At 42.0% G+C, this 26,180-nt stretch overlaps 1 protein-coding gene and 1 pseudogene across 12 annotated transcripts in view; both read right to left on the bottom strand.

Annotated features, from left to right (window-relative positions):
* Positions 1-3,480: 3,480 nt before the first annotated feature.
* On the bottom strand, positions 3,481-6,850 carry LOC136126921 (uncharacterized; annotated as a pseudogene).
* A 2,610-nt stretch (positions 6,851-9,460) lies between these two features.
* The window catches only part of DLG2 (discs large MAGUK scaffold protein 2), a 928,219-nt gene continuing 911,499 nt past the window's right edge, over positions 9,461-26,180 (bottom strand). For 10 of the 12 annotated variants that reach the window (XM_065883319.1, XM_065883310.1, XM_065883313.1 and 7 more), the window contains 6 exons: positions 24,239-24,289; positions 22,775-22,876; positions 18,561-18,733; positions 16,396-16,505; positions 11,301-11,392; positions 9,461-9,567 (listed from right to left, as the gene is read on the bottom strand). In XM_065883319.1, the coding sequence (XP_065739391.1) occupies positions 9,461-9,567; positions 11,301-11,392; positions 16,396-16,505; positions 18,561-18,733; positions 22,775-22,876; positions 24,239-24,289 (635 nt within the window). Of the gene's footprint in view, positions 9,568-11,271; positions 11,393-16,395; positions 16,506-18,560; positions 18,734-22,774; positions 22,877-24,238; positions 24,290-26,180 lie in introns of those variants that run through there. The other 2 variants (XM_065883311.1, XM_065883318.1) reach the window with 2 other exon arrangements.

Raw genomic sequence — 26,180 nt, 5'->3', positions numbered from 1 at the left:
GGAAAACACCCTTAGCAATAACCCCTTTGAAAGGACAAGATTTCTTACTCACAGATCCTGGAAGACACATGGCATGCCTGGGGTCACACAGAGAGGCTGTGGATGTGGGGTGTGGCGATGGGGAGAGGGAGAGAGTGGGCTGGGGGGGAGGGGGGCAGAGAGAGAGAACCTGGCATTCTGCTTTTATTGGAGTCGAGGGTGGGAGAGCTAGGGTTCCACAGGTTCTCTCTTTATTGGTGAATTTAATACATAAGAGCCCGAATTAAAGTGAGGAAAGGGAAAAACAAGCAGTCAAAGTGTTAGTTATCAGAGTCAGCCAGAGAAGTCTAAAACAAAGGAAACTTCAGCGGTAGGCGACCTGGCTCTTCCTCTAGTTGAGTCGCTGGCAGTGTGCTTATTGGAGATAGCTGGATGCCTGGGTAATCAAAAGCTTAATGTTAGGCACTTGCGTTACAATTAAAAAAAAAACTCTCAGGGTTTACACCACAGGATGAAATATCTGGGGGTTGACAGATTCAGGAATGCTAGTGAAGAGACTCAATTTTTTTTTTTTTTTTTTTTTTTTGCGGTATGCAGGCTTCTCACTGTTGTGGCCTCTCCCGTTGCGGAGCACAGGCTCCGGACGCGCAGGCTCAGCGGCCATGGCTCACGGGCCCAGCCACTCCGCGGCATGTGGGATCTTCCCAGACCGGGGCACGAACCAGTGTCCCCTGCATCGGCAGGCGGACTCTCAACCACTGTGCCACCAGGGAAGCCCGAAGAGACTCAATTTTGACATAAAGGTTCTTCCCAGGGTGTGAGCAACAAGGGCAAATCGTAAGCAGGTGTATGTTTGACTCCTAGATATCAAGGTCTCTCTCCCAAAGTCTTTATGCACTCACTGGTCTGTTTTAGAGCTTCTGTGTTTTAATTCTCTCTCTCCCTCTCTTTTTAAAAACGTCTCTGCTCCCAGGCCTGCATTCCTTTAGAAGACAGGTTGTGCCCTGTGCATTTGTTTTTTATTTCATCGTCTAAATAGAGCCTGGCTCCAAGCAGGTGGTTACTGTTTGCTGACCAAATGTGTAAGGAATGACGGCAAGATAAATAACTAATAAAAAATGCCAGCTTCTTTGCAAACATTTTTCTTGTGGGGCATTTTAAATTAAGCAACTGCTAGCTCTTCCTTGCCTGAAATGTTCACTTAAATACTCCAGATTTTAATGTTGACTGACCCTAGGTTTAAAACATGGCCTATATTCTTATTACTTTATACCCTGAAGAATTTCAGGTAGTCAAAATCAAACCACCAGTTGTTAAGGAAAAGGATTGTGGATTTGAAGCCAGATTTGGTGGCTGTAGTCAATTAGAATGAGTAATATTATAAAAAGAAATTGGCTTGGAAAGACTAAAGGGAGAGATTTCCTTCACTGGGGGGTTATTCATACCAGAGCTGCTAGATGAGGGAGCACGTCGCACACAGTATTTCTGCTGAAAGGTTACTACTAAGACTAGTAAAGAAACAGGAGTGGCCCATGAAAAATCAAACAATCCAATTAGCATCTGTGGGGAAGGGGACTCTTCCTCCCTCCCCCACCAAGCCCTCTGGTGCCTTTTGGCTGGTTGAATTGAATAATTAAAAGGACATAAGGCAGATTAACAGGTGAAAATCAAATTGTATCACCTACACATGGGGAATTCACATAAGCATGAAGGATACCAAAGACAGTAAGGCAAGACAAAGCATATATGTCATTTTGGACTTAAGGAGAAGGATATAGGAGTCTGGGACTTCAAAGGGAAGCCCATACAATGTTGTTTTAAAATTTTTTAAATTAATTTTTATTGGAGGATAGTTGTTTTACCTAGAATCTTGAAAATAATCCAATAAAAGACTGAAAAATTAAATTCAAGATTTAGATTTCTCTCATGAAGGATGTGGACCAGGGCTTTGGAAACGGAAAAGGTGTATGTTCACATTTGGAAAAAGCCATCAGTTCTTCAGTTTCTTTACTCTGATTTAGGCCTTGACTTAGATAGTGGTCATTTTTTAGTAGGTTTAGGTAGATGTTTCCAATTTCATTCCCTGTCTCAGTTGGGTGAAGAGGGTCTATGCATTGGTTTGTGTGGCTCTGAAAGTAGGACCAGTGAGGAAAAGCTAGGAGATGGCAGAGAAAAGGACTTAGTGGTTTGCGTTCTCCGCGGTGGCACCCCATCTTCAGCAGGAGAGGAGGCCCCTGGGAGCTGGCTGAGGGTGGGTCATGGCACTGTTTCTCAAAGTGTGACTGTGACTAACAGTAAGGAATACATTTTACACCTGACACAGCATGAAACAATATTCATCCTTACTACACGTGTGGCACTCTATAGAGTTTCTATTTCGTTGAAAAAAAGTGCTGGTTTATGACCCACTGGTGGGTGGTCAGTAGCAGTGTGAAAAATGAGACTGAATTGGAGCCTGGTGACTCCAGTGTCAATATCACCTGGGAGCTTGTTAGAATCAGAATCTGCATCTAAGGCGAGCTTACAGTGAAAGAGGAATCAAAGGTAACCACCGTGATTCAACCCTATTTGTATTCCAGCACGCGGGAGCAAAGGGGATGGAGAGTGCAGGCACTTTTCACCGGTAGCTGACATCGTGGGAAAGCAGTGCTGAGTCAGGCATGGATTCCGTGTCTCTCAAGCGGGCTACAGTAAATGTTTTGACCTCAGGTCCAGCTGTGCCTGAGGGACCCCTGGGAGGTGAGAGAAAATGGCCCTGTGTCACATGGCAGGTGGCCAGGGGCTGGGCACTAAGCCCATCCCATAAATCAAGTTATCTGTTATTTCCCTTTTGTTATAGCCAATCTTTAGCAAAGTTTGCCTAAGTATTCCAGCTTTGTCCCAGCTGTGCCAAGGGGGATTAGGGACAAGGTCTGGACTTGACAATTGGCTGTAACATTGGAAGGGGGAAAGGATCAGTTTCATGATTGCAGTAGTGCCTCTTGAGATGTCCCTAAGGGAAAGGTGAGTCACAGAGGACCACGACTGGGGTTATGAGACCCAGCGGTCCTGGGGCGTAGAAGACATTGTACCCCGACAACTTCAGAGACTCTGGGTCTGGTTTGTGCCTAGAAAGCTGGTGGCCCCTCTAAAATGTTCCTTATCTTTGTGCCCCACTGAGGCTTTTAAATTCTGTCGCCGGATGTTTAGTCTCGGAGTATCTACAAAACGTCCACGGTTGCATAGCTAGGCCCTCTTAGGTTCAAAGATGTGCAGTCTTTTCTAACTTTTGAGACTTCCAGAATGATCGTGTTTTAAAAATAGTTACAAAGAAACGAAATAGGACCCAAAGAAAAGTCAAAAGCTCTTCTAGCTTTTTTCCCCCCTGAATAAACACACCCATTATTGAGAGACTCGGGCTTTTTGTGCAGTGTTACCACTAATATTAAACCTGATGAGACTGTGCAAATGTTAAAAATTGAGTAATTGTTGTAACGTGAGGCCTGCATTGGGCTTGCAGCCTCAGTCAATGTCTTCTGCTGCCTCTGATCTGCTCGGCTCACTGCCGCCAAGGACCATGGACAGAGGCGGGGCACCTGGTGGAGACTCCTGCCGGCGCACTGTGCTGGCCAGGGCGGTATGACCAACAAGTCTGGCTTCCCCAGTGGCTAATCCAATTGTGTGATAGTTTATCATGAAGCAAAATGTACTTCAAAGTGATCACTTCAATGGTGAAATTTCAACCCTTCCAGGGGAGGAATTTGTTTGGGCCCCCCAGCTGTCAGACCTGTGCTGTCCGAATGTCTACATGCCAAGGAATATGTTTAACCTGCAGGGAAGAATCATCTGGCAGATTCAGGTTCTCAAGCCTGACATTTTTGGTATGCTCAGCTCTTTGGAACTGGTATGTGTTTTGGCCCCACTACATATGGAAAACTGACACCTTCTTTCCCATTTATGCCTTTCTTGGCATCATTAGTATCAGACAAGAAAAAACGATTTCTCTCTATTCTTAGGACCTTCTGGAATCTCACAATTTTGAAACTGGAGAATTGATTTTTTTTTCAGGTAGATGTGAGGGTCTTTAAAAAAACCTATCATTTGGGCTTCCCTGGTGGTGCAGTGGTTAAGAATCTGCCTGCCAATGCAGGGGACATGGGTTCGATCCCTGGTCCGGGAAGATCCCACATGCCGTGGAGCAACTAAGCCTGTGCGCCACAACTACTGAGCCTGGGCTCTAGAGCCCACGAACCACAGCTACTGAGACCGCGTGCCACAACTACTGAGCCCGCACGCCTAGAGCCTGTGCTCCACAACAACGGAAGCCACCGCAATGAGAAGCCCGAGCACCGCAATGAAGAATAGCCCTCGCTCGCTACAACTAGAGAAAGCCCGCGCGCAGCAACGAAGACCCAATGGAGCCAAAAATAAATAAAAAAAATAAACTCCCCCCCCTCCCACCAAAACCTATCATTTAATACCTTGTTCACCCATGGCAAAATCCTGATTAAAAGCAGGCAAGATGGCAATCAAATATTTAAAAATATTCAAAAGCAGCACTTTCAGCTGCTCTAGGCAGTGCCAATATTTCTCAGAGCAAATCTACTCTAACTACACTTCAGCTCTAAAATCAGACAAGTCTGATAAAAATAGAAATGAATGATTCTATTCTTCGTGAAATAAGACAAATTATGCTTTGGGAGAAAATAATTTGCTATAAAGTATAAAATGTTTTAATCTTTATATCTTATAATAAAACCATGACATGTTTATAAACACTCTATCAAGCATTTTTACAAGGGGGCCACCGCTGACAGCTGGAAACGCAATAAATATGCAAAGACACACTGAGTATGAAATATACATCTTGATTTTATAATCGTGTGTGCTTTATTTTTTACACAAATGGAATGGAAGTGTCGAATATTTACACTTAACAGGAGTGTAAGCTGTGCAGTGTCTCTGTAAACTCCAGCCCAGGCAAGGAGTATGTTTCCCTCCCTCCCATCCGGCACTACAGCTCAATGGAAAAGCATCCTGTCAGAGAGAAGCACAAAACTGTCATATCGAAAGGATCTCACGCATACAGCCTGGTGCACTCAGAAGTTAAGACACATTTAGGAAACACAGATTCAAAAAGGAGAGAAGAAAAGTTTGCCATCTCATTGGGAGTCAACCTTGTCATTTGGTTGTCTGTCCTCCTGAGTTGCTAGGGAGCTTCTGTAGTCTATCTTTTAGATGATCTTTGTCTAAATCATTCACCTTAGTTTATCCTCAGCTGCTACAAGAAACTGCACAGCTGTACAAGAAATGATTTCCGAAGCACAGTTTTCAGTGAGGAAGGATATTTACAGACTAAAGTGTGTGTGTGGGTTTCCATCCACATTCATTTGTACCCAATGTAGTATGTGTATACATGATAGACATACCACATATACCATACGTACAGAGAAGTAAAATGTATATCCACAGAATTCTGTAGGGAGTCCTCTTTCAAATAAGTTGTCATGGGAGGTACTCCACATACTCTAAGGGAAATGTCCCCTTTTGTCCTCTTTAGGAGTGACAGATTACTATGATAAACTTAGGAAGTAGCCTGAGTCTTTGACTTAAATATTTTTGTAGGAATTTAGGCAGGACCAAGACAGGAAAAAAGAGATGTAATTTCACCAGCAAGTCCATTCAATCTCACCAGAGCAATCACCAGCTGAAAAGCAGAGGGAGCTTCACATGAAAATAGGAAAAAGAAAGCTTATGAATGGAGAAAAAGTCTCTCTCCAAACCAAGGTGATGGCATGGCTTCCATGAGAAGGAAGAGGTTTGGTGTCAGAATAATTGTTGGGGCCAGAGTCTGCCTTTATTGAAAGGAAGTGTCCTCAGAGCCATGGGATGGTGCTGGGAGCAGGCTCACTTTGGACCAGGCTTCAGGCAGAGGCACCCAGGTGCCGGCAGGGCCCAGAGCACATGCATCATCACTGCCAGGGCAGCGGTGCAGGCTGGCTCAGTGAGGTGTGATGGAGCTGGCTCCAGTGCAGGACCTCATTCAGGCTCAGCTTTGCCTTCTGGGCTGCCTGGGTGAGGCGGTGACCCAAAGAATTTGTGTCGTTAGTCCAGTGTATGGACTTGCTGTCTGAATCAGCCATGAGCCCTTTTAGGACGGAAATACTAAGGAGTGGGTTATGGGAGAGGAGATGATCAGAGATGTGAGAAGAGAAAGGACAGGAAAGGTGGAGAAAGAGGAAGAGGAAGGGGAGAGACTGAGAGTAAAGGAGAAATAAACAAAGAGACTGGGGATCAAAGGGGAGGGAGAAAAGAAGGAATGCGGGAGAAAGCCAACAACTCAGAGAAGACGGGAAGGAAGGATAAAAGGAGAGGTACACAGAAGAGAGCTGGAATGAGACAGAACTAGGAGGGGAAGAGCAGAGGGGAAGAATGAGGAGAAAAAAGAGGCAAGAGCCATAGGAGTGGGGAGCTTTTCCCTGGCTCGGAGTCCTGAAGGGCCGGCAGTAGGATCTAAGACAGCTCACAGGCACCTGAGTGCAGGCTTCGTAAAGATGGGCGCGCTCAACAGAGCGAACCCAAAAGCTTGGAGCCGGGAGAAAAAGCCTGCAAAGAAGTGGCCAACAAATCCTGTGGGAGGAGAGCAGAAAAACAAATGCCCCTGCAATTAGCTGACAAATGGGATTTTGATTTTGGTAAAGCTGAGACCCCCGTGGTGCTACACATTGTACCAGAGCATGAAAAATAGCACCAGTGAGACGATCTGGCACTTTTCCGAAAGGGCCCAGCATGTGAAGGTGACGTTGCGCCCCCAGCAAGCCTTCAGATTGGAGAGAGCTCTCGACAAAGTTTGCAGTGTTAGCACCAGTCTGGCCCCAGGCTCCAAGTGCATTTGCACCAGTTGTAATCTGGGTAACTTTCATGCCATTTCCACACAAGTCGTCAGATTTGCTGCAAAACACACTGGTTCACTGGAGCCGTAGAGACCTCAACATTGGGAAGCGCAAGACAACACAACAAATGGAGGTGTAAATTCTACAGGAAAAGACCCTCTCTCACCGATTGGCTCGGTGATTCTTCAAGCAAATATATATGTATATATATATTTATATAAATCTACATAAAAAAATCAGTGCAAATGCCAATTCTAATCAGAAGCATCTACACTAGGAAAATAAATAATTATATTACTACAAAACCAAGGGTTGGTGGGTTCAATCTGATTGTACTCAGCCACAGCAATACTTAAGATTAAATGGAAAGCACATCACATGACCCGTGGAAACATCTATTCATTAATGACAGTCCTTTACATAAATGGTTGCATGCTTAGTTGAGAAACCAAAGAAGTCATCATGGTGGCCTAAAAGTCGAGCTGGGATCAGGAATGGCATTCTGGTGGCAGAAAACTTCTGGGAGTAAGACTGATGAAAGCAGGCCTTGACCTGAAACTGGCGAATTGCAGACATGGACACATTTTTGACATTTTGAGCGCTCCAAGGAAGTCTTGGGAAATTTCACTTTCATCAGAGGGAAAAATGCACTGCTAGCCCTTCCATTGGTAAAGGTAGCCTCAAGACTATCGGTAGATGCGTGATTTTGCATTTTTGTGTTTGTTTTGGTGACTGCAGCCGGGCAGACAGTGGTAGTTTAGTGTAAGACGAATAACGCTTGCTTTTGGAGAGAGACCCTCACTCTGAGCTCTGCTGTTTACTGTGAAGAAGCCCCATCACTGCTGACGGCTGTCTCTTGCTCTCCCACAGCAGCCTGCATGCTGGTTTGCCGCACAGTGTGGCAGAGTCCCTGCCAGGTCTGATGTACCCCAGAGATAAGGCGATGGGGCTTAGTTTGGGCATGTATACAACCCAGAGTTGAGTAGTTATTGAGATCACTGAAAAGTCTCTCTCTAAACGCCCTGGGCACAAGCCATGCTGATGTCACCAATGGCTCTAAAGTGGGATACAGGCTTCGGGAGGTTTCTTTTTGTAAATCATCATTATTATAATTGCTAAAAAATAAACTTGGTCCAGGTGCATCCCCCAAGAAAGGCAGTTCAGTTGGTTGAGCTCAAAGTCATTAATGGTCTTTCCTGATGGTTCTATCTCTTTGTCCGGTACACAGAAAAAAACGTCTGTACCCCTCACGCCCCCCCCCAACCAGATGCTTCCCTTCTCTCTCTTCCTCAGAGAAATAGTGCATTTTGGGGCAGATCTCTCCATGGCTCTATACCTTCTCTGGCTATTACAAAACCCTCAGTTACTTGTGAAACAGACAAAAAAAAAGTCCTAATTATTCATGATGGCCAAAACACTAAATGATCCTTTAAGAACTGTATGTAAGTTAACTAGGAACAACATTATTCAACTATTTGCATGGCAGGCCCAGGTTGTTTAACAAGAGAAAAGCAAAAGCAAAAACTTCCCTTTGCATCATTTGCATGAGTTTGTCTCTGAAAGCCATCAGCTTAAAAAAATGCATTAACCAAATGTCCTCCAAAAATATTCATGAGGGTAACTCATTAAGGGATGTGCTCCATGGGAGTGTGTCACTAATGTGGAAGGGAGATCATGGGAGGTAAGTGAGGGAGAAGTCTTTGTCAGGCTTCAGAAGGAACTCAGATGCTCTCAGTGGATCATTGGCAACAAAAGGGAGAGTGCAGCTTTCTGTTGTCGAATCGGGTCATCTGCAGGTAGCGCATACATTTAGTCTCTCAATGAATTAATCTTTACAAAATATTTCACAAAACTTCTTTAACCTATAGAAATTCATTTCTATACATTTAATATATTTTTATTATATAAATTACTCTCATCTTTAGTGCCTTCTTTAAGTTTATAAATGGCAAAATAGACGATAAACAATCATAAAGCTAACCCCAGGTGGAATCCCCTCCTCTCAGTGAGGTCAGTCCTCCACACACTCGCAAATTTTATGAAATGCTTGTCTTTGCAGATGCCAGGAAAAGAAACTACACGCTTATCCTTCCCTGATATTATGCCGTCTCCAAAGGGACTCCTTTCTTTTTTTCCCTTCGTTCTTTCTTTTGCTTATTAAGAAATCAAAGGAGGTGCATAGTTATAAAATCCGAAGTGTACCAATTACAGATGTGGGTAATGGGAAGGTTGGTGAAGTTCAAGTGCTGGCAACTTTTCTTTAAAGCAAAAAACACAGGGAGCTCAGCAGCTAAATCAGCTCTGGACATCTGCTGGGTGAGGAGGCTGCCCATCTCTTGGGCACAAAGCCCGTCAGAGGTTCGTCCCTACCCCTGGCACGCTGAGCAAAGCAAAGCCTTCCCACGTACTGCACTGTCTTTTCTGTCCCACCCTTTGGCCCCTCCTTCTCCTTCATGGCTTCACACAGTTTGTGTTGTACATTCATAAGAATTCACATTGACTGCAAAAACATAAATGCAACAGAAACATAAAAGCCTCCAAGTAGTGTATTATATATATTTTGTTCTTCTAAATGCTCTTCTGTCATTGTCGGAGGTGCAGTGGCTAATTTATAACTTCTCCTTTGAGGGAATCCAGATGAAAGGCCCAGATTGCTCTTCAATAACAAGCTTGCATTGGTTATAGATATCTTCTAAGGTGTCACCTTGGACAATAGCTAGAACAAAAGCAAACACACTGGAGTTAGGAATCACTCGCTGGCTGGTGAAGAACCACCATCAATCTCGCAGCAGAAGCTCAAAGAGTGACAAACTCATCAGGAAGCTTAATATTACTTTTTATTAGTAAGAAAAAGCAGAAATTCCCTTAAGCAAAGTCACAACAATGATTTTTAAAAATCCTTACAAGGCACGTCCTAGATTGGTAATAAATGCACCATGGTCTTCCTACTTTCTACATGTCGCTCTGTAGTTCTGCATAATGAATCATTCATTTATTTAAATTTTATGGGTGTGTACTCTGGGCCAGGCACTGAGCTAGGCATTGATCAGTTTTCAGATTGAGAGCTCCCTGTTATCAAAGAAAGCCAGACTTATATTCTCCGTACTGTACTTATTTTGTAAGGGGCAGAAATTCAAATATTTTAGATACAGAGGAAATAATAAAGATTTTAGAAGAAACTTTAGTTAATCTCCTCAACCCCCAAAACCTTTAAAAGAAAACCCCATTCATTCTCCAAGTAATCTGGTAAATTGAGATTTTACCTTACAGGGCTGTTTGTAGTGAGAATACCTTATGGGCAACTACTTGTAAAAAACATAAAAATAGGAGGAAACAAACAAACTGGGTATTACCTAAAACACCAAGTCACTTACAGTAGATTTAAATACATTTTATTATCTCCTTTGAACAGCAGCTATCTTGTAGATAGATATCCCAAACACGTCAGTCCTATCTGTATGACACTAGGGCTTAAAAATAAACTGTTACTGAAACATGGTTTAGATCTGCAAAAACAATCCTCAGAATGTATTGATTATGATATTTTATCCCTGAATATAAACCACTGGTCAAAATGTACATTGTTTTGATTTAAAAGAACATCTTGGATGTTCTTTTAGATGAAACATAACTCATATCTTTGTTATTAACCAAAATTTTACTTAAGATTTACCCAATTCAGCATATTTGCAAACTGCTAAGCCCACGGCATTTTCATATTCTGAATGAGAGAAAAAAGAAAACACCAAACTTCATGCAAGGTAACTCAGGAGGAAAGTTCTCGTTTTTAAACCATCAGTGGTAAGGCAAATTCCATAAAGTTTGATGGCTCTTTGGATTTGATCAGTGTTTCATGAACGCATGTTAATGATAAAGAACCCAGGACGTGATACCCAGGACAAAATATCCCCCCAAATTCATGTTTCCAAGGAAATATTTAAAAAGAAAAAAAAAAAGTTTTGCATTGAGACTTGACATGGAATTAATTGAAATACAGAAAGTGTTTCAACATTTTCTTCAAGTGCTGCTAATGGGGAGACAGACCCATAGGTCCCTGAAGCAAAGGACAGAGGCCCTGGGCTTGCTTCCCAAGAGTAACTGCTTTGGACGGTACACATTTTGAGCCTTAAAAGTTTCTTTTTCAAGTTTTCTGATGATCTCAGGGAGAGAAGCTGAATGAGGTATTAATGCTTAAAATCTCCTTAATAGCAGGAGGTAGCTCAGTGGCATCTACCACTCACGGTTTCGGGTAGGGCCAGTGGGAACCTGGAAGCTGAATCCAGAGAAGAAAGAAACCAGAGCTTTGCATCAAATGGAAGTACAAGGAAATAAGGGGTTTTTAGCAGGAAGGTCTTAGGGCCCAGGTACACCAGGCCCAGAGCCCTCTCTATACCAAATGTCAGACAATTTATCTCCTTTCTCACAGCACAAATGTAAATGAAGTTTTACCTGTAAAATATTCTCCAAATTCTTGTTCTAGCTTAATTGCACGGTCATAGGTTTTCTTGGCTTGTTCCTCTGTTAAACGCTTATTCATCTCCCTGGGAAAATGAGAGTTTGCTATTAGAACACAAAGGGAACATACCAAATCCTGAAAAACGACAATGCATGGTGAAAATGAGTCCTGCAGGAAGCCTAGTGTAATCTTAGCAGCAGCCTCCTATTCCTCTTTGCTGGAATATTTTCAGCCACTAAGACTCCCTCCCAGGGGGCTCACTCTCTCGGAGGGCAGTCTCTTGGTCCCAACATGGGACTGAAGCAGGATCTGTTCCGTCATGATTTCCAGTCACTGGTTCTGTCCTCTGCAGCCCCGCAGAGTAGGACCAAACTTCCTTCCTCCATGTCAGGCCCTTGGGTCTTTAAGTCAAGTGCTGATGTGTCCCTCGAGGCTTCCGCTCTTCCAGCAAAAACTGTCCTGCTTCCTTCATCTATTCTCTCACTGGATATAATTTCCAAATCCTAACCTTCCTGGCCACCCTTCCTTAGACTTTGTTCTCATCTCTCTCAACCTCTTTTAAACATGGGATGTAGAATTGAACGCAATCTTCTAGGGTGGCCAGAGGGAGGAGAGGAGAGGAGACGGAGAGAAGGGAAGACACATCACAGCATTTCAGAGCTCATTATATCTAAGAGAACAAGACTTGACTGTTCTCAGGTCCTGACCTCGCAGAAAGCTTTGATCTCTCGACTCTCCCATCCTCCCCAAGGGCTGCTGTTCATCTTCAATGTGGGCAGGAGACATGTGGAGTGGAGAAAGAGACAGTGCTTCCAACGAATTATAGAAAATGTGACAGGCCCCTCAGGCGTGTGTATCTTTCAGGCCGAAAAAGCATTCTGTAGCTTGCGCGGCTCAACTTCTGCAAACAGTGAGGCATGCCTATAGCAACAAGAGCCCTGAACTTCCTCTGTTTTTATAATCAGTGGAATTTCAAGGAGCTGCTAAAGATGGCTTGAATTAAAGATACAGAGAGAATGGGACAATCAAAAGCGCTGGGACCAAAATATTTTCAAACAGACTCTAAGCAAGTCATATCAAATAGTGAGCCAGAGAGAGGAGCTTGGCAAGAAGGAATCTCCGATGCTTATTTTGCTTATTTTTGTTCGGATAGAAGAACAGGCTGTAAAGGAATTACGCTGGGCATTCTCTGTCCTTCTTTCTGTTAGTCTTGTCAACCACTGGTGTATCGTTAACTGTATGTTAGTGCTGCTTTATCAATCGTAAGATTATTTAAATCCAATCTAGTCTCAAGGACAAATTGAGGAGGGAGGAAAAGGGAGAATAACCTAATCTATTGATTCACAACCAGTGTCAGCTTTATCCTCTCATGTCCTCTAGGTGTTAATATTTTTTGCCAACCAAACTGTACTTATTAAGTAAGAATTATTTTATCTTCCCATTTTTCTTAATCAAAGACTGACAATCATTGCCTCTGATCATCATAAGAATACCAGTGTGACTGCACTGATAAAAGTTCAGCTAAGAGCAAAGACAGTTTGGTTGGTCCATCGGGAGGCATCGCAGGTACAGGTAGAATTTTGAAGGCATTGCTGCCTTCGCATGTCACTTTAGGATGCCAGACATCTGGGTCATGAGTATGTAGTCTCAGGTTAATTCCTTTTTCAGAGCAAGTAACTGAGGTCAGAAGTAGTAAAGGGACTTGCCTAAGGTAAAAGAGTGAATTTGATGTATGAACTCAAAGTTTTTTTTTTTTTTTAAACCAATTTTTAGTGAAATAGACTTTCCAGTATACCAAGACTTTCTTTCAAAAGAGGCCCTTATTTAGAAAAACACAAAACACAACCGAAGTCTGACACTAACACAATTCTGGACTTGATGTTGAAGGATGCAATATACAGAAGTGGGAGTTTCCTGAAGTCTTGTTGTTGAAGTAAACCCATCTTCAGCTGAGGGATGGTATCTATAATTCTCTTCCTAAACAGCACTAGCCCTAGAAGCTTTGAGTGGCTGTCACTCTTGGGTGGCAGGAGATGCTGGGCTAAACCAAGGTATCTTCTCACAGAAAGAAAGTGTTTTGCACCAGATGTCAAGAAATCATGTAGTTCTGGTTCTTCTTTGACTTCCCTGGCCCATACTTGTCCGTCTTCTCTGAATTCCCTTTGCATTTATTGTAGCAATACTGAATCTAGGATTTTATCCTCTAATACATGAACTTGTTTTGTCTCCCTGCCCAATCTGCTAGCTCTTTGAGGGCAGAGACCATGGTTTGTTCACTAGCATGTGGCATGGAGCTGAGTCAACACTTAACCTACTGAATGAGTAAGTGAATGAAGAAATGAAACAATGAATGACTGGAGAGCTAGACAAACATAATTATGATACAGCTGAAGACAGAAGTAAACACAGGCCATCATGGGAGCAAGAAGGTAAAAGCAGATTGGGGTGGAAGTGTGGGGAGCCACAGGAAAGCTTCTTATCGCCATGGGATGGTGGTGGGGAATAGAAGTCACATGGCAGGTACAATGTAAAAAAACACCTCTTTCGTACACACCCTTGATTTTATGCTCCTCTGAAGAGTCAGCTGCGTATGTGCTAATAAGTGCTGTGGTCTGATGTGGATGATGCACTTGGGAATAATGTGTGTGATGATGTATCAGTGCCTAATGTGACAGCTGCCATGCTTTTGTTCCAGGTGACCTAGCCTTCACCTCTCCCTGAGGAATGGGCAATTCATGCCAGCTTTGCTCCTCAAGTAAAACCCTCAGAAAAAGAGTGAGCTGGAAAGTAAGCATCTAGCATTTCCTAATAAGATCACATTGGTTTGAATGTCACCGTTACAGCACTATGCATATGGCTGCAGCAAATGATGTCAGAGTCTCTATCTCATTGTGGAGTCCAGCCTTCAGCAGGTTTGATTTTCCTTGATGATACATGGCCGTGACAGGGCGCTAAGGCAAAACTAAACAAGGCATCTCACAGTTGTGGAAAGCAGTAGACCTTCTCCTACTGAGAACATCCCCCAGTGTTGCACTGAACCAAACGTGCAGCTGTGGTTTCTCCCTCAGGCCTCCCTTTCCCCGGAAGCCACTTATCCCATTGCATGTTTATGATGTGAAAACTTATTTTTCTATTTCTGAAACGGGCCTTGAAGATGCTATTCCCAGGAGGTGGGGGCCATATTTCTATTCTTCTTATTAATGTTAGCATTATATAATGTTAGCAGTACTAATAACATTTACGAGGCCCTTCTCAGATTATAAATCACTTTTACTTAAGGAAATGTGCGGTTGTTTAATTCACTTTGCTCAATGCCCAACACAGTAGCTTACAAGAGGAGGAATTTAATATGTACCATTAGGGATAATACTATCAACAACCATTATTTTATCTTCAACACATATTTTTCCACAGTGCTAGCTGTGGGCAAAGCTCTTTATGATATATAAAGAGGTATTAGTACCTAATTAGTACCTAATTTAGGTATTAATACCTAAATTCATGGGGCAGAAGGTACTAAGAGTGACCTCCTGACTTTAGTTTTTCATCCTGGTAAGAAGTTTGTCCATCTTTTATTTATGGGAGTCTATTCTGATTTTAAGATATAGCTCTGGCAATTTCCCTAGAGATCGACTATGTATTTAACTTAATTCTCTTAGACTGCAATTCCAGCTACTGTCGCTTCTTCCTTCTAGAGAAGGTACCGAATAATTGGTCGATATCCTCTACAAGTAACTGCTTTCTCCTCTGGGATGAATGATTTCACTGTCTTTGGTCTTTCCATAAACACTGTTTTCTAGTACTTTGTGGTTCACTTCTGAACCCTGCCAAATGCTCTAATGTCTTGAGGCCCAAATGGAGGCATATTTGGGCAAAGCTCTTACAATGGACACACTGGTGCCATCTCTTGTGGCCTCTTGGAAATGGCACTGTTTACATGGTTTGTAATGATAAAATAGTCTTATTTCTCTTACAATAAAGTAACTTGAAATCTTTTATAGTAATAATAGCTACCATTTAGTGAGTGCTTATTATATGCCAAAGACCATATGGAGAACTCTACATTCAAGACGCTGTTTAACCTTGACACTAGCTCTATGAGGTCTGCATCATCAATGTGCTTAGTTTAGAGGTGAGGAACTAAATCTTACAGATGTTAAGCAAATTGCCTGAGCTCACATAACTGAACAGTGGCAAAGGAAAGAACCAAACCTAGCCTGATTAATTTTCAAGTCCCTGCTCTTAGCCTTTTTGCTCAGCTACTTTTATGGCTACTGCAGCGTCACTTTTGTATGAGAGTGGTCTACAAAATAATGCCACCAATTTGTATCAAATTGGCACAAAAAATATTGTTACTTTACAGCCAGATCATGAATATCTGCCCATTTTGTTTACTGATTTTTGCAGGAAGATATTTTACACATTCGCTTAAAGATAAAAAGAACAAAAAAATCCAAGTCATGCATTTTCCCCTTGTTTATAAATGTACACAGGTCTGGAGCCTTTGGTTAAGCTTGTAGATGTTTTACTGAAAGGCCACTAAGAAAACGCCCTATTAAGGATAGCGGTCTACATAACATGAGGTTTTAATTAAGAAACATGAGAATTCTATGCTATAACAACGTGAAATGCCAACGCAAAGAGTCTAAAATATTGTTTGCTCCCTCTATGAAAACCCACACATTTAAAAAAATTTACTAGTGGAACTGCTCTCCAAAGTAAGAGATAATTTAAAGATGATTGCTTCCTATCATTTGGAAAGCAAAGCAAGATAAAACAAAAACAAAACAAACCAACCTACCTTCAAAACTGTAAGACAAAATGAAAATATCACACACACAAAAACAACTTGTGAAATGAAAACAAAAATCAAGAAACATTAGTGAAGACATTTTAAGGAATTATTGACATTATGTCTCCAGTGGTTCAAAAGAACTTTCACCTATCATTAAAAAAGGGAATTCTTAAAAAAAAAAATCAACAATGGCAGTTCCCATTTGTAAGCATTTATGACAAAGCGCTGTTAACAATTTGCTCTGTCGTACGGAACAGGGGGCTGGATGAAGGCCGCTGCTGTCCTCCACTTACATCAGAGGTTCCAGAGACTTGGGTTTAATGAAGATGGCAATGGGATAGAGCTGGGCAACTTGTAACCGCTTGATAGCATTTCCTGATACGTCAAGTATACAGTGTTTGCCCTGGAAGAAAGAAAAGAAAAACATGGAGTTAATCCAGGAAGAATGATCATAATCAAACCAAAAAGGAAAAAAAAAAGTAAGTATGTTTTAGAGGGAGGTAAAAGATACTGGATTTCAAATTTTGAAAAAGAATCACTGCAAAGCATAAACAAAAGTTGATATACAGGGTTATAACCAAATGTTTGCAATAATTTATATAAGCGTCTGTCACTGGGATAGATAATTTACTTGTGTTATTTCAGTTAACTTTATTTCCTTAAATAAATACCTGATGCTCTGCACAAGGAAGCTGTGTAGCCATATGTAATATGACTGAGTCCACCCTCATGAAACGCTCATAAACCATATTTGAAAACAACTGTCAAAAAGAAATTCCCAAATTGTCAAAGAAGAAATTCCCTACCTATGAGGTTCATATTATCAACTGCATTTTACAGAAGAAAAGACTAAGGCTTAAAAATACTAACTTGCCCAAAGTCTCAAACCCAAGTCTTATTGGTTGAAATAAATAGATACCTTATTGTCTCACCCTGACCAACGTTAAATCTGGAAGAATGGTAATGTGAGTTTAGAACAATCCCATAAACATTTGCTGAGTGTTTATATGTATCCTGCCTTCGATATGCTCAGTCTAGTATAAAGCAAGGACAGACACAAAGAGTTACCTTAAATATTTTATCTTAAATGTTGAGAGATAGGCTTGCATAGTGTCTAAATATCTTGTTTCTTAACAAATAAAAACCCTGTTACACTATAGCACACCTCATTTAACTTGCTTTCCACTGCAATGAGAGCTCAGAGCAAGGAGCTGCTTTATAAAGTATTTCTGGAAAAACAGACACATTTGCCTCACATCATATTCTGCCTCCTGGAGGGAAATGGCTTCATTGCCCCGAGGCTAAAGAGCTTTACAAAAGAAGAGAAAAAGCACACTATGCAAATAGAAACAGTCCTAAATCAATAAAAGGGGATAAAAACTCATCCATAATATCCATGTAAAAATGAAGAGAGTCCAGTGAGTACTTGAGCTTTTATAGGAGAAACACACTAAGATGGCTCAAGCCTTTACCACTTAAATCAATTCCAAGTTTGCTATCTGTGAAATGCAGCAGTTATAATGAAATGTCTAAATGCAGTTCGATTATTCACTGGCCAGAACACTTCGCTATAACAAAGGTTGTGTCTACGAGAATAGATGCCATTATCCGGGAAGCTGACTCGAAACAGTATGATATAGCTCAAAGAAGCCAACTTTCCAGAGAGAAGAAAGCAGACCCACCTTCTTACTGTGTTCTCAGACAGACAGGAACATTTCTTGTTTAATCTTTTTAACCAATACATTAAAAGGAGGGGAAAAGGTTGTGTCAAATCAAATCAATCCAACAAATGTGATTGCCTCTTAACTCTTTTTTTTCTTCTATGAAATTGGTTCTGTGTTCACAGGAGATTAGGATCTTTCCTTAGGCAGATCTTAAAGGTACACTGAAGTGCTTTCCTGTCCTATTCTCTCTTGAACGTTCTTCTCATTTCCACGCCCTTGAAATCATCAGGAGGAGGGGAATCACAGCATCTACACCTCCTCTGAGTTAAAATATCTGCCAGCAACAGGCCAGGCAGTCCTCCCCATCTACCTACCCCTCCACCAGGAGGATCTCCAGTTTTCAGGGAGATGAAAAGTTAACTCTTGCTAACAAAAAGAATTGAGGACCCTGATCTAAACAACAAAGAAGAGTGACAAAGTTTTTAAAGTAAATTCAATGTTGTGGCCAAAGATAAATGAGTCAAGGACAAAGTGAATCTCCATAAGCTTCAAGCTGTTAATTGCCTTTAGGTTTATAAGCTCCCTTTCCTCCTCTCCCCGCCAGATCAGTCTTTATTGAGATTAGAATAAAGATTAATGATCTTGCTCTAAAGGGATTCTCTGCTTAGAGGTCTTAAAAGGAATATTTAATCAAAATTTACAACTGAAATCAGGAAAGAGTAATGACCAAAAAAATGCAGTTTGCCACCTGGGAACCTTCTTCAGGGGAGATGTAAGATGATTGGGGAACATACCCTTTCTGCTACAAATCTCACAGACTGCACACTGGTTCCATACAAGTTGTCATTGTACTGGCCAGCTTCTATAAACTTGTGCTCTTGGATGTCTTTCTCCATCTGTTCTCTGGAAATGACAAAGTGATAGTCTCTGCCATCCACCTCGTAGTCACGCTTTGGCCTCGTAGTATCTTTATAAAACAAAAAAGATGAAAATAAGGTAACTTTATACTCATAAACTTCCTTTATACACATATTTTTACACCCTCAGCATAGATATATAAAAATATGTAATATGAAGGACCATGACATAGTAGCAGGTCCCAGGCTTAGCCTCCCACTGTAAAGACTATAAAACTAGATAAAATATATGGAAATATATTTTCAGGCATCAGACAACAGGCAGTGTTGGGCTGTAATACTTAAGAGCAACACGAAGGGACTCCGCATTTACTCCATTTTCATTTCCAAATGGAGTGTCTAGAGGTCATGTAGTGCTAGGAGACTCTGAAGACTGTGCATTTGGTTGAGACGCCAGAAGGGCCGCATGTTATGAGGTTACTCTCGACTTACTCTAGATCCACCTTCACAAACCCTAAAACCAAGTCAAAACTGGAAGAAGCTGATTTGTCAGCAAATTATTACCTGCCAGAACAAAAATTTAATATTCTATAAAGGAAGATAACAAAATCCAGATGCCCAATAATGTAGCATCACTATGTCTAGCACATGATAAAAGATTATGGGACAAGCAAAGAAGTAAAATAATGTCTCATTAAAAAATGGACATGCAGTATAAATATATTCGGGGATTTAAAAAGATGTAAAATGAGATGGTCACAGTTAAGGAGGGACTAAAAGTCATCAACTCTAACCATAGATAGAAATGGTTAAACTTTTTGGTAAGAAGAGAAGGGAAAATAATTTAACGTTATAAATAAAAAAAAAAAGTTAAGATAAACGTCACATGATATCACTTATATGTGGAATCTAAGAAATACAACAAACTAGTGAATGTAACAAAAAAGAAGCAAACTCACAGATACAGAAAACAAACTAGTGGTTATGGGGGGAGGGGCAATATTAGGGGTGAGGGGGTGGGAGGTACAAACTACTGGGTGTAAGATAGGCTCAAGGATGTATTGTACAACACTGGGAATATAGCCAATAATTTTGCAATAACTGTAAATGGAAAGTAATCTTTAAAAATTGTATTAAAAACAAAGAATACAGGAGGGAGTAAGACACATTCTATACCTGCATTGCTCAGTGTGGTCACCAGCAGCCCCATTCAAGAGCACTTAAAATGGGGCTGGTCCATACATGTACAATACACAGTGGATTTCCAAGACTTACTACCAAAAATTATGAAATACCTCAATAATTTTTATACTGATTACAACTGAAATGGTATTGTTCTGGATATATTGGGTTAAATATAATTTATCCTTAACATTAAAAAAATGTTAAAATATTTTTGATCTTTTACCCAGATATTCTTCCTAGAAATCCATCTTTAAAACTTATCAAAACTTTGGGGCTTCCCTGGTGGCGCAGTGGTTGAGAGTCCGCCTGCCGATGCGGGGGACGCAGGTTTGTGCCCCGGTCCGGGAAGATCCCACATGCCGCGGAGCGGCTGGGCCCATGAGCCATGGCCGGAGCCTCTGCTCCACAACGGGAGAGGCCACAACAGTGAGAGGCCCGTGTACCGCAAAAAAAAAAAAAAAAAAAAAAAAAAAAAATTATCAAAACTGGATGAAGTTTTATCCTTAAAGATATTCACTACATTAATTTATAAATTATAAATAATTATAACACATAATTATAATTGTATTTGAGTTATAATTCGTAATATTGAAAAGTAGAGAAAACCCAAAATACCCATAAGTGAGAAAGTATTAATTATGATATAATAATCATTTAAAAGTTATAAAATTTTAAATGATATTAAGCAAAAAATATCTATCTATCTATCTAATATGTGCCTAATCATGGGAGAAAATGCATGAAAAGAAAGAATAGGTAGAAATCTATGAAAATATTAGCAGTGATGTTACTTCTGGGTACCTTGTGGGATTCTGTATTTTTATTTTCTTGTTTAACTTTTTATCATTTTCCATGTTTTGTACAATGAACATGTATTGATTTTCATAAAATAGTGCTATTAATTAAAAAAAGAGAAAGAGGAGACTATGCAAGGTGGAGGGGAAGTAAAAATGGTGTTAAAGGATTTTTTTTCTTTCAAAAGTGGAGGAACAAGCTGGGAGCTGTGACGAATGGCCTAGGGTTTGACCTGATCATTTCTATCTGGAGTCTCTCTCAGGGTATGCTCTGTGACAAGGTCTCTTCCCAGAATCCTTGCTGGGAACAGTTTCATGAGATAGCACAGTCGTCCTAGTTCCCTCCTGCCCATGTACTGCACACATGCAATTCTTGCTATTCTTCTGTATTCCAGGAGACATTTGCAGTCTTGAAATGTAAAAGACACTTCAGAGCATAAAGCTTAAAAACTGCAGAGTGAGAAAGAAATATCTGTTGAGATCAGATTTAAGAGCTCGATGATCTAATAAATTAAAATTCCTTGGTGGGTTTGTCTATGTACACAGAAGGCCTCTATGTATTTTTATGTGACACAGTGGGAGTAGAGATGGAAGTGGTGAGTGGGTGGGTGGCGAATGGGAGGAAGGAGAGCAGATAGCTTCTTACAGGCATGTAGCCCTGAGTGTACCAGAGGGACCAGGGGACCTGATGATTGTCCATAATGACAAGAAAGCAGATTAAAGTTTGCAGTGGCCAGGAGAGTGGGTTAAAATTTTATAATCCTTCTTGTCTGCATCTTCCCAACTCCTGAGGCTGTGAAACACTTGGGAAAGGCTATTTTGTTTTGCAATGACACACGGCCCTAAGTCATCCTGAGGTGATTTTAATAGATGGCTTTGTTTCTGATCTCTTTTCTTGTAACTGAGGGTGATCATCAGTTAGATCCATTAAACCTGTAACCTGCCTTCACTGATTGAGCTCACTTTGTTGTTACAAAAAAACCTTGCAGGTCCTCCAAGCGTCACACAACCCAAACGATGTGTTTGCCTGAGCTGTTTTTCAGGAACTCAGAGTCAGCTGCGTCCAGTTCGAGCTTGAGCTGGTTAAGACCACCGACCCTCCAACTGGGCAAGTGCCAATGTCCACTTGGTGACCTGACATCAGGGGGTCCCAAACTCCACCCTCAGAACATGCTAATGCTGCGATTTTCTGAACATGCTTGCCACGAGGAAGCCTGTAGCTTACTTGCACCTGCACAGAATGACATTTACCTCACCTTTTTCTTATTTCCAATCACCCTTCCCCATGCTCCCCACACCTCAGACCGCCCTGCTCCTTCGTCCCACAAATATCCCGTTTCTCGCCTTCGAGGAGGCAGAGAGTCTGAGATTCTGAGAGTCTGAGATTCGTTCTCCAGTCTCCTCACTTGGCTGCCTTGTGAATTAACCCTTTCTTTGTTGCAAACCTCGGCATCTCAGTGAACCTGGTTCGGTAATGTTATTCTATGGGAAAAGATACTTCAGTGGCATTTCCATCAATCAATAAGAACATACCGATGCCTATCAATAATCCTATGCTATTTTATTTATTAAAAAATATATATATTATTTATTTATTTATTTTTGGCTGTATCGGGTCTTAGCTGCAGCATGCAGGATCTTTCGTTGCAGCGCGTGGGCTCTTTGCTGTAGTGCGTGGGCTTCTCTCGAGTTGTGGCCTGCAGGTTTTTCTCTTCTCTGGTTGTGGTGCGCAGGCTCCAGGGTGCGTGGGCTCTGTAGTTTGTGGCACGTGGGCTCTAGGTGAGGCACGCAGGCTTAGTTGCCCCGTGGCATGTGGAATCTTAGTTCCCTGACCAGGGATGGAACCCGCATCCCCTGCATCGTAAGGCGGATTCATTACCACTGGACCACCAGGGAGGTCCCTTTTTAAAAATAAACAAACCTATGCTATTTTAAATGCTATGGGAGATACAAAGAAAGGATTCATCCTGCCCTCTAGGGGACCACATCATTTACTCACTAAATAGAGAACAACACATGGCAGCGTAGATGAAACGTGTTCGGTGAGGAAAATTAAATGAGATGCCTGGAAACTAGGTAGCTGATGGTATCTGAATCACTGGAGAGACTACTGGAGGAACAGAATTACATTTTATCATCTCAAAAGGAGACAAGCTTTGTTTAGATACTTACGAGGCACACAGGAGCCAAATTTGTCAGGGAATTCAGATATCAAGTCATCATTGATCCGATCCTTCATGGGGCCCAGGATAATCACTGGCCGGGTATAGTTTACTGCAGAAATGGAAAGGAAGATGCAGATGAGGAGAAAGACTTGGAAACCACTGTGCTCTTAAGGCAAAACTGCCAAACGCCAAGAACTGGTAAGGGTATTACTTCGGTGGATAAACTGCCCATATAGCCCTGCATAAGGAAATTGATGTTTAACACAGTGTGTTGGCTGAGTCTACTTTCTGGAATTTATCTACTTTCTGGAATGTTTAATACCCAGTGTGTTGGCTGAGTCTACTTTCTGCAGGGAAAAACAACTGCAGTGTCTGTCAATGAAAAGAAACATTTGGAGAGGTTTTGCTTACTCTACAGTTATGCCTACACAATGTCAAAACAACTACTGAATTTAGTCAATTGAATGGGAGAAAAAGTAGCTATTTGACCATTGTTTAGGCAATGGCTTTAAAAAGTAATCATCTGCAGTAATGACACCTTATGTTTTGTTTTTTGGGGTTTTTTTGCGGTACGCGGGCCTCTCCCGTTGCGGACCACAGGCTCCGGACGCGCAGGCTCAGCGGCCATGGCTCACGGGCCCAGCCGCTCCGCGGCATGTGGGATCTTCCCAGACCGGGGCACGAACCGGTGTCCCCTGCATCGGCAGGCGACTCTCAACCACTGCGCCACCAGGGAAGCCCACACCTTATGTTTTTATAATTTCTTTTCCTTAGCTCAAAATACTCTCCATACTCTGCTTGGATTTTCCCAATTCCTTTGTAATCATGGGGTTACAAGGAACTCTAAAGTTCATTTGGTACAATTCCTCCTCTGATGCCATTAGCCTCTGTATAAATTCCTCCCAGGCTTCGGAGCAGCCTAGAAGGTAGCTTATACCTTACAACAGGTCTGCTAAAAAGCCCTTCTTTTTTTTGCGGTACGCGGGCCTCTCACTGTTGTGGCCTCTCCCATTGCGGAGCACAGGCTCCAGACGCGCAGGCTCAGCGGCCATGGCTCACGGGCCCAGCCGCTCCGTGGCATGTGGGATCTTCCCAGACCGGGGCACGAACCCGTGTCCCCCGCATCGGCAGGCAGACTCTCAACCACTGCACCACCAGGGAAGCCCTAAAAAGCCCTTCTTAATACTGAGCGGATGTCAATCTGCATGGAGATTTTATGCATCGATCCTGCAGGTGGGGCTCTTTATGATTTGGATGTGCTCTCTCCCATCTGGAGGGCAGTTCCATTCTCTTGGGAGCTGTCATTGCCCACATTCAGCAGGGAAGCTGTTTGCTTGGTCACAGGGCCAAAGAGAGAGCACGGTCTGGCCTGGGAACCGCTGACTATTAAGGAGTTTATTTTCCTTGGTCCTTCACTCTTTCCCTTCTGTAATGGTGTCAATCAGGAACCAAAGCATGCTAGGAAACTTACTTTCCTGTCTCGTGACAGGCTCATAAGAAAGAATGAAGTCTTCTTGTCCCCCTGAGAAGAGAAAAAAGGAAAATTACGGTGGACTAACAACCAATCACAAACCACAGCTACAAGTCCTGCTCTGCAACCCAGGAAACAGACCCACTTCAGGGTTAATTTCCCCGCTCTCTCCCTCCTTGAACTATTCCCCAAATCCCTTCACCCCCATAAAGCTGTTTAGCAGTATTACAGTGTCAGGTGATCGAAGGTCATAAGTCTAAGGAACAACTGGAGGCTGGCCGTCTAAGAGACCGCCTTCCGTCTGACACTGAGAAATGCAGCACTATGGCCTCATATCCAGCATTCCTACTTAAAAGGAACCCACTGAGTTCAAGGAGAGGGTCCTTCCAATAGTTTACTGCTACATTACCAGCATTTCTGGACCTTTTATTTCATCTTCCATTTTATTTCCCAAAGAAGAACATTCAAAAGCAAATGTCTGCTTGTTTCATTTACGAGACAAAAACTTCATCAGCACACACTACAGGGCTCGGAGGATTTTACTCTGTTAATTCATCAAGAAAACGCTGGGTCAATTAAGAAGATAAAAAAATTGAGGAGGACCCTATATCACTGGTTCTAATTGCTGCTAAATCTAGCCTTGAAACTTTGAAAAGAGAAGTAAGGAAGACAATGTAGCATAAGGGTCGGCCCCCTCCAGTGTCATTTGCTATAAGCCTTCTGATTCACGATGAGCCTCAAGTCAACACATAACCATGAAAAGTAAATTGGTTTCATCTATTTTGCCCAGTTGATGAACTAGGCACGAGATTAGTCTGATTCAGCTGCAAACCCCGAAGGCTCTATTCTTTTATTTGCATAGGCCCAGGACCAACTATCTTTTGGTGGGGAAATTGTTCAGGGCTGTTGAAAAGGGCTTTTTGTATGCTTTTCTATAGAGGAGGAGTGTAATATGAGGTACTGTTTCCTGAAACCAAAGGGCAATGAGTCTCACTGCTTTATCTCCTCATAGTCCCTGAAACACATTCACAGTCTGTCAAAGCCATGTGCTTCAGAAGTCTCAGCCTCGGGTGAGTTAATTTCATAAAAGGAGTTAGTATTAGACAGTTTTGATAATGACAACTGATTTTGGGAAATTAAGCGATATATGGGTAAAGCTGTGAATTACAGCTGTCTTCCCTGGGGTGGGGGTGGGGAGGGTAGTGAGGGTGTCACTTTTTCAAGTGTGAGAAATGGCCCCAGGCCTATGCCACATCTTACCTCAAGCAGGGTCCACTCTTAGAATGGCACCACTAGGCTACTTCCTAAAGTCACGGAGAATAGGCATTGGTGCTTCTTCTAAGTGGAACCTACTCATGGCTGCTCCAGAAGTGTTCAGGGGACCTTCCCACATCAGGGCAGGGGTTTGGTATGTGAGGAATCAGATTCATGACTTTTTTTTTTTATTATTCAGGAAAAAGTGATTCCCTTTAAAAAAAAAAACGAAACGACTAAAATTTACAGAGGCTGGGCCAAAAAATAATAAAGGTGATTGATTGCTAAGCTCTAGTTATATAAAGGCTGAGATATGCAGAGGTCATAGGAATTCAGAGGATGAGTGTAAAAACGGTTGGGGAAAGAAGCATAGCTTTAGAGACAGAAGCATGGTAGACTAACACTGCAATGTTAGACTAACGTCCAGAGAAATCTCCAGGGAACGAATAATATGTGGTAGGAGAATCCTGACCATGGGATAGATAACAGAGGTTTTAAATATCAGGTGATACTTATGCCTCTGCACCAGACTGGGAATCCCATACCACAGTCACCACTGTGTCCCCAGTACTTAACATAAAGAAAGAGGACAATGAATTTGCATTCTAATTCTAGTGGTAGGAGACAGGATGAGAAAAGAAGCCAAAGACAGGTTCTACTTTGTGTTTCTGTCTATATGCTTTCATTT

This window comes from Phocoena phocoena, chromosome 8, assembly GCF_963924675.1.
Source record: "Phocoena phocoena chromosome 8, mPhoPho1.1, whole genome shotgun sequence".
In the NCBI taxonomy this organism is placed as follows: domain Eukaryota; kingdom Metazoa; phylum Chordata; class Mammalia; order Artiodactyla; family Phocoenidae; genus Phocoena; species Phocoena phocoena.
This window is presented reverse-complemented; position numbering and strand designations above follow the sequence as displayed.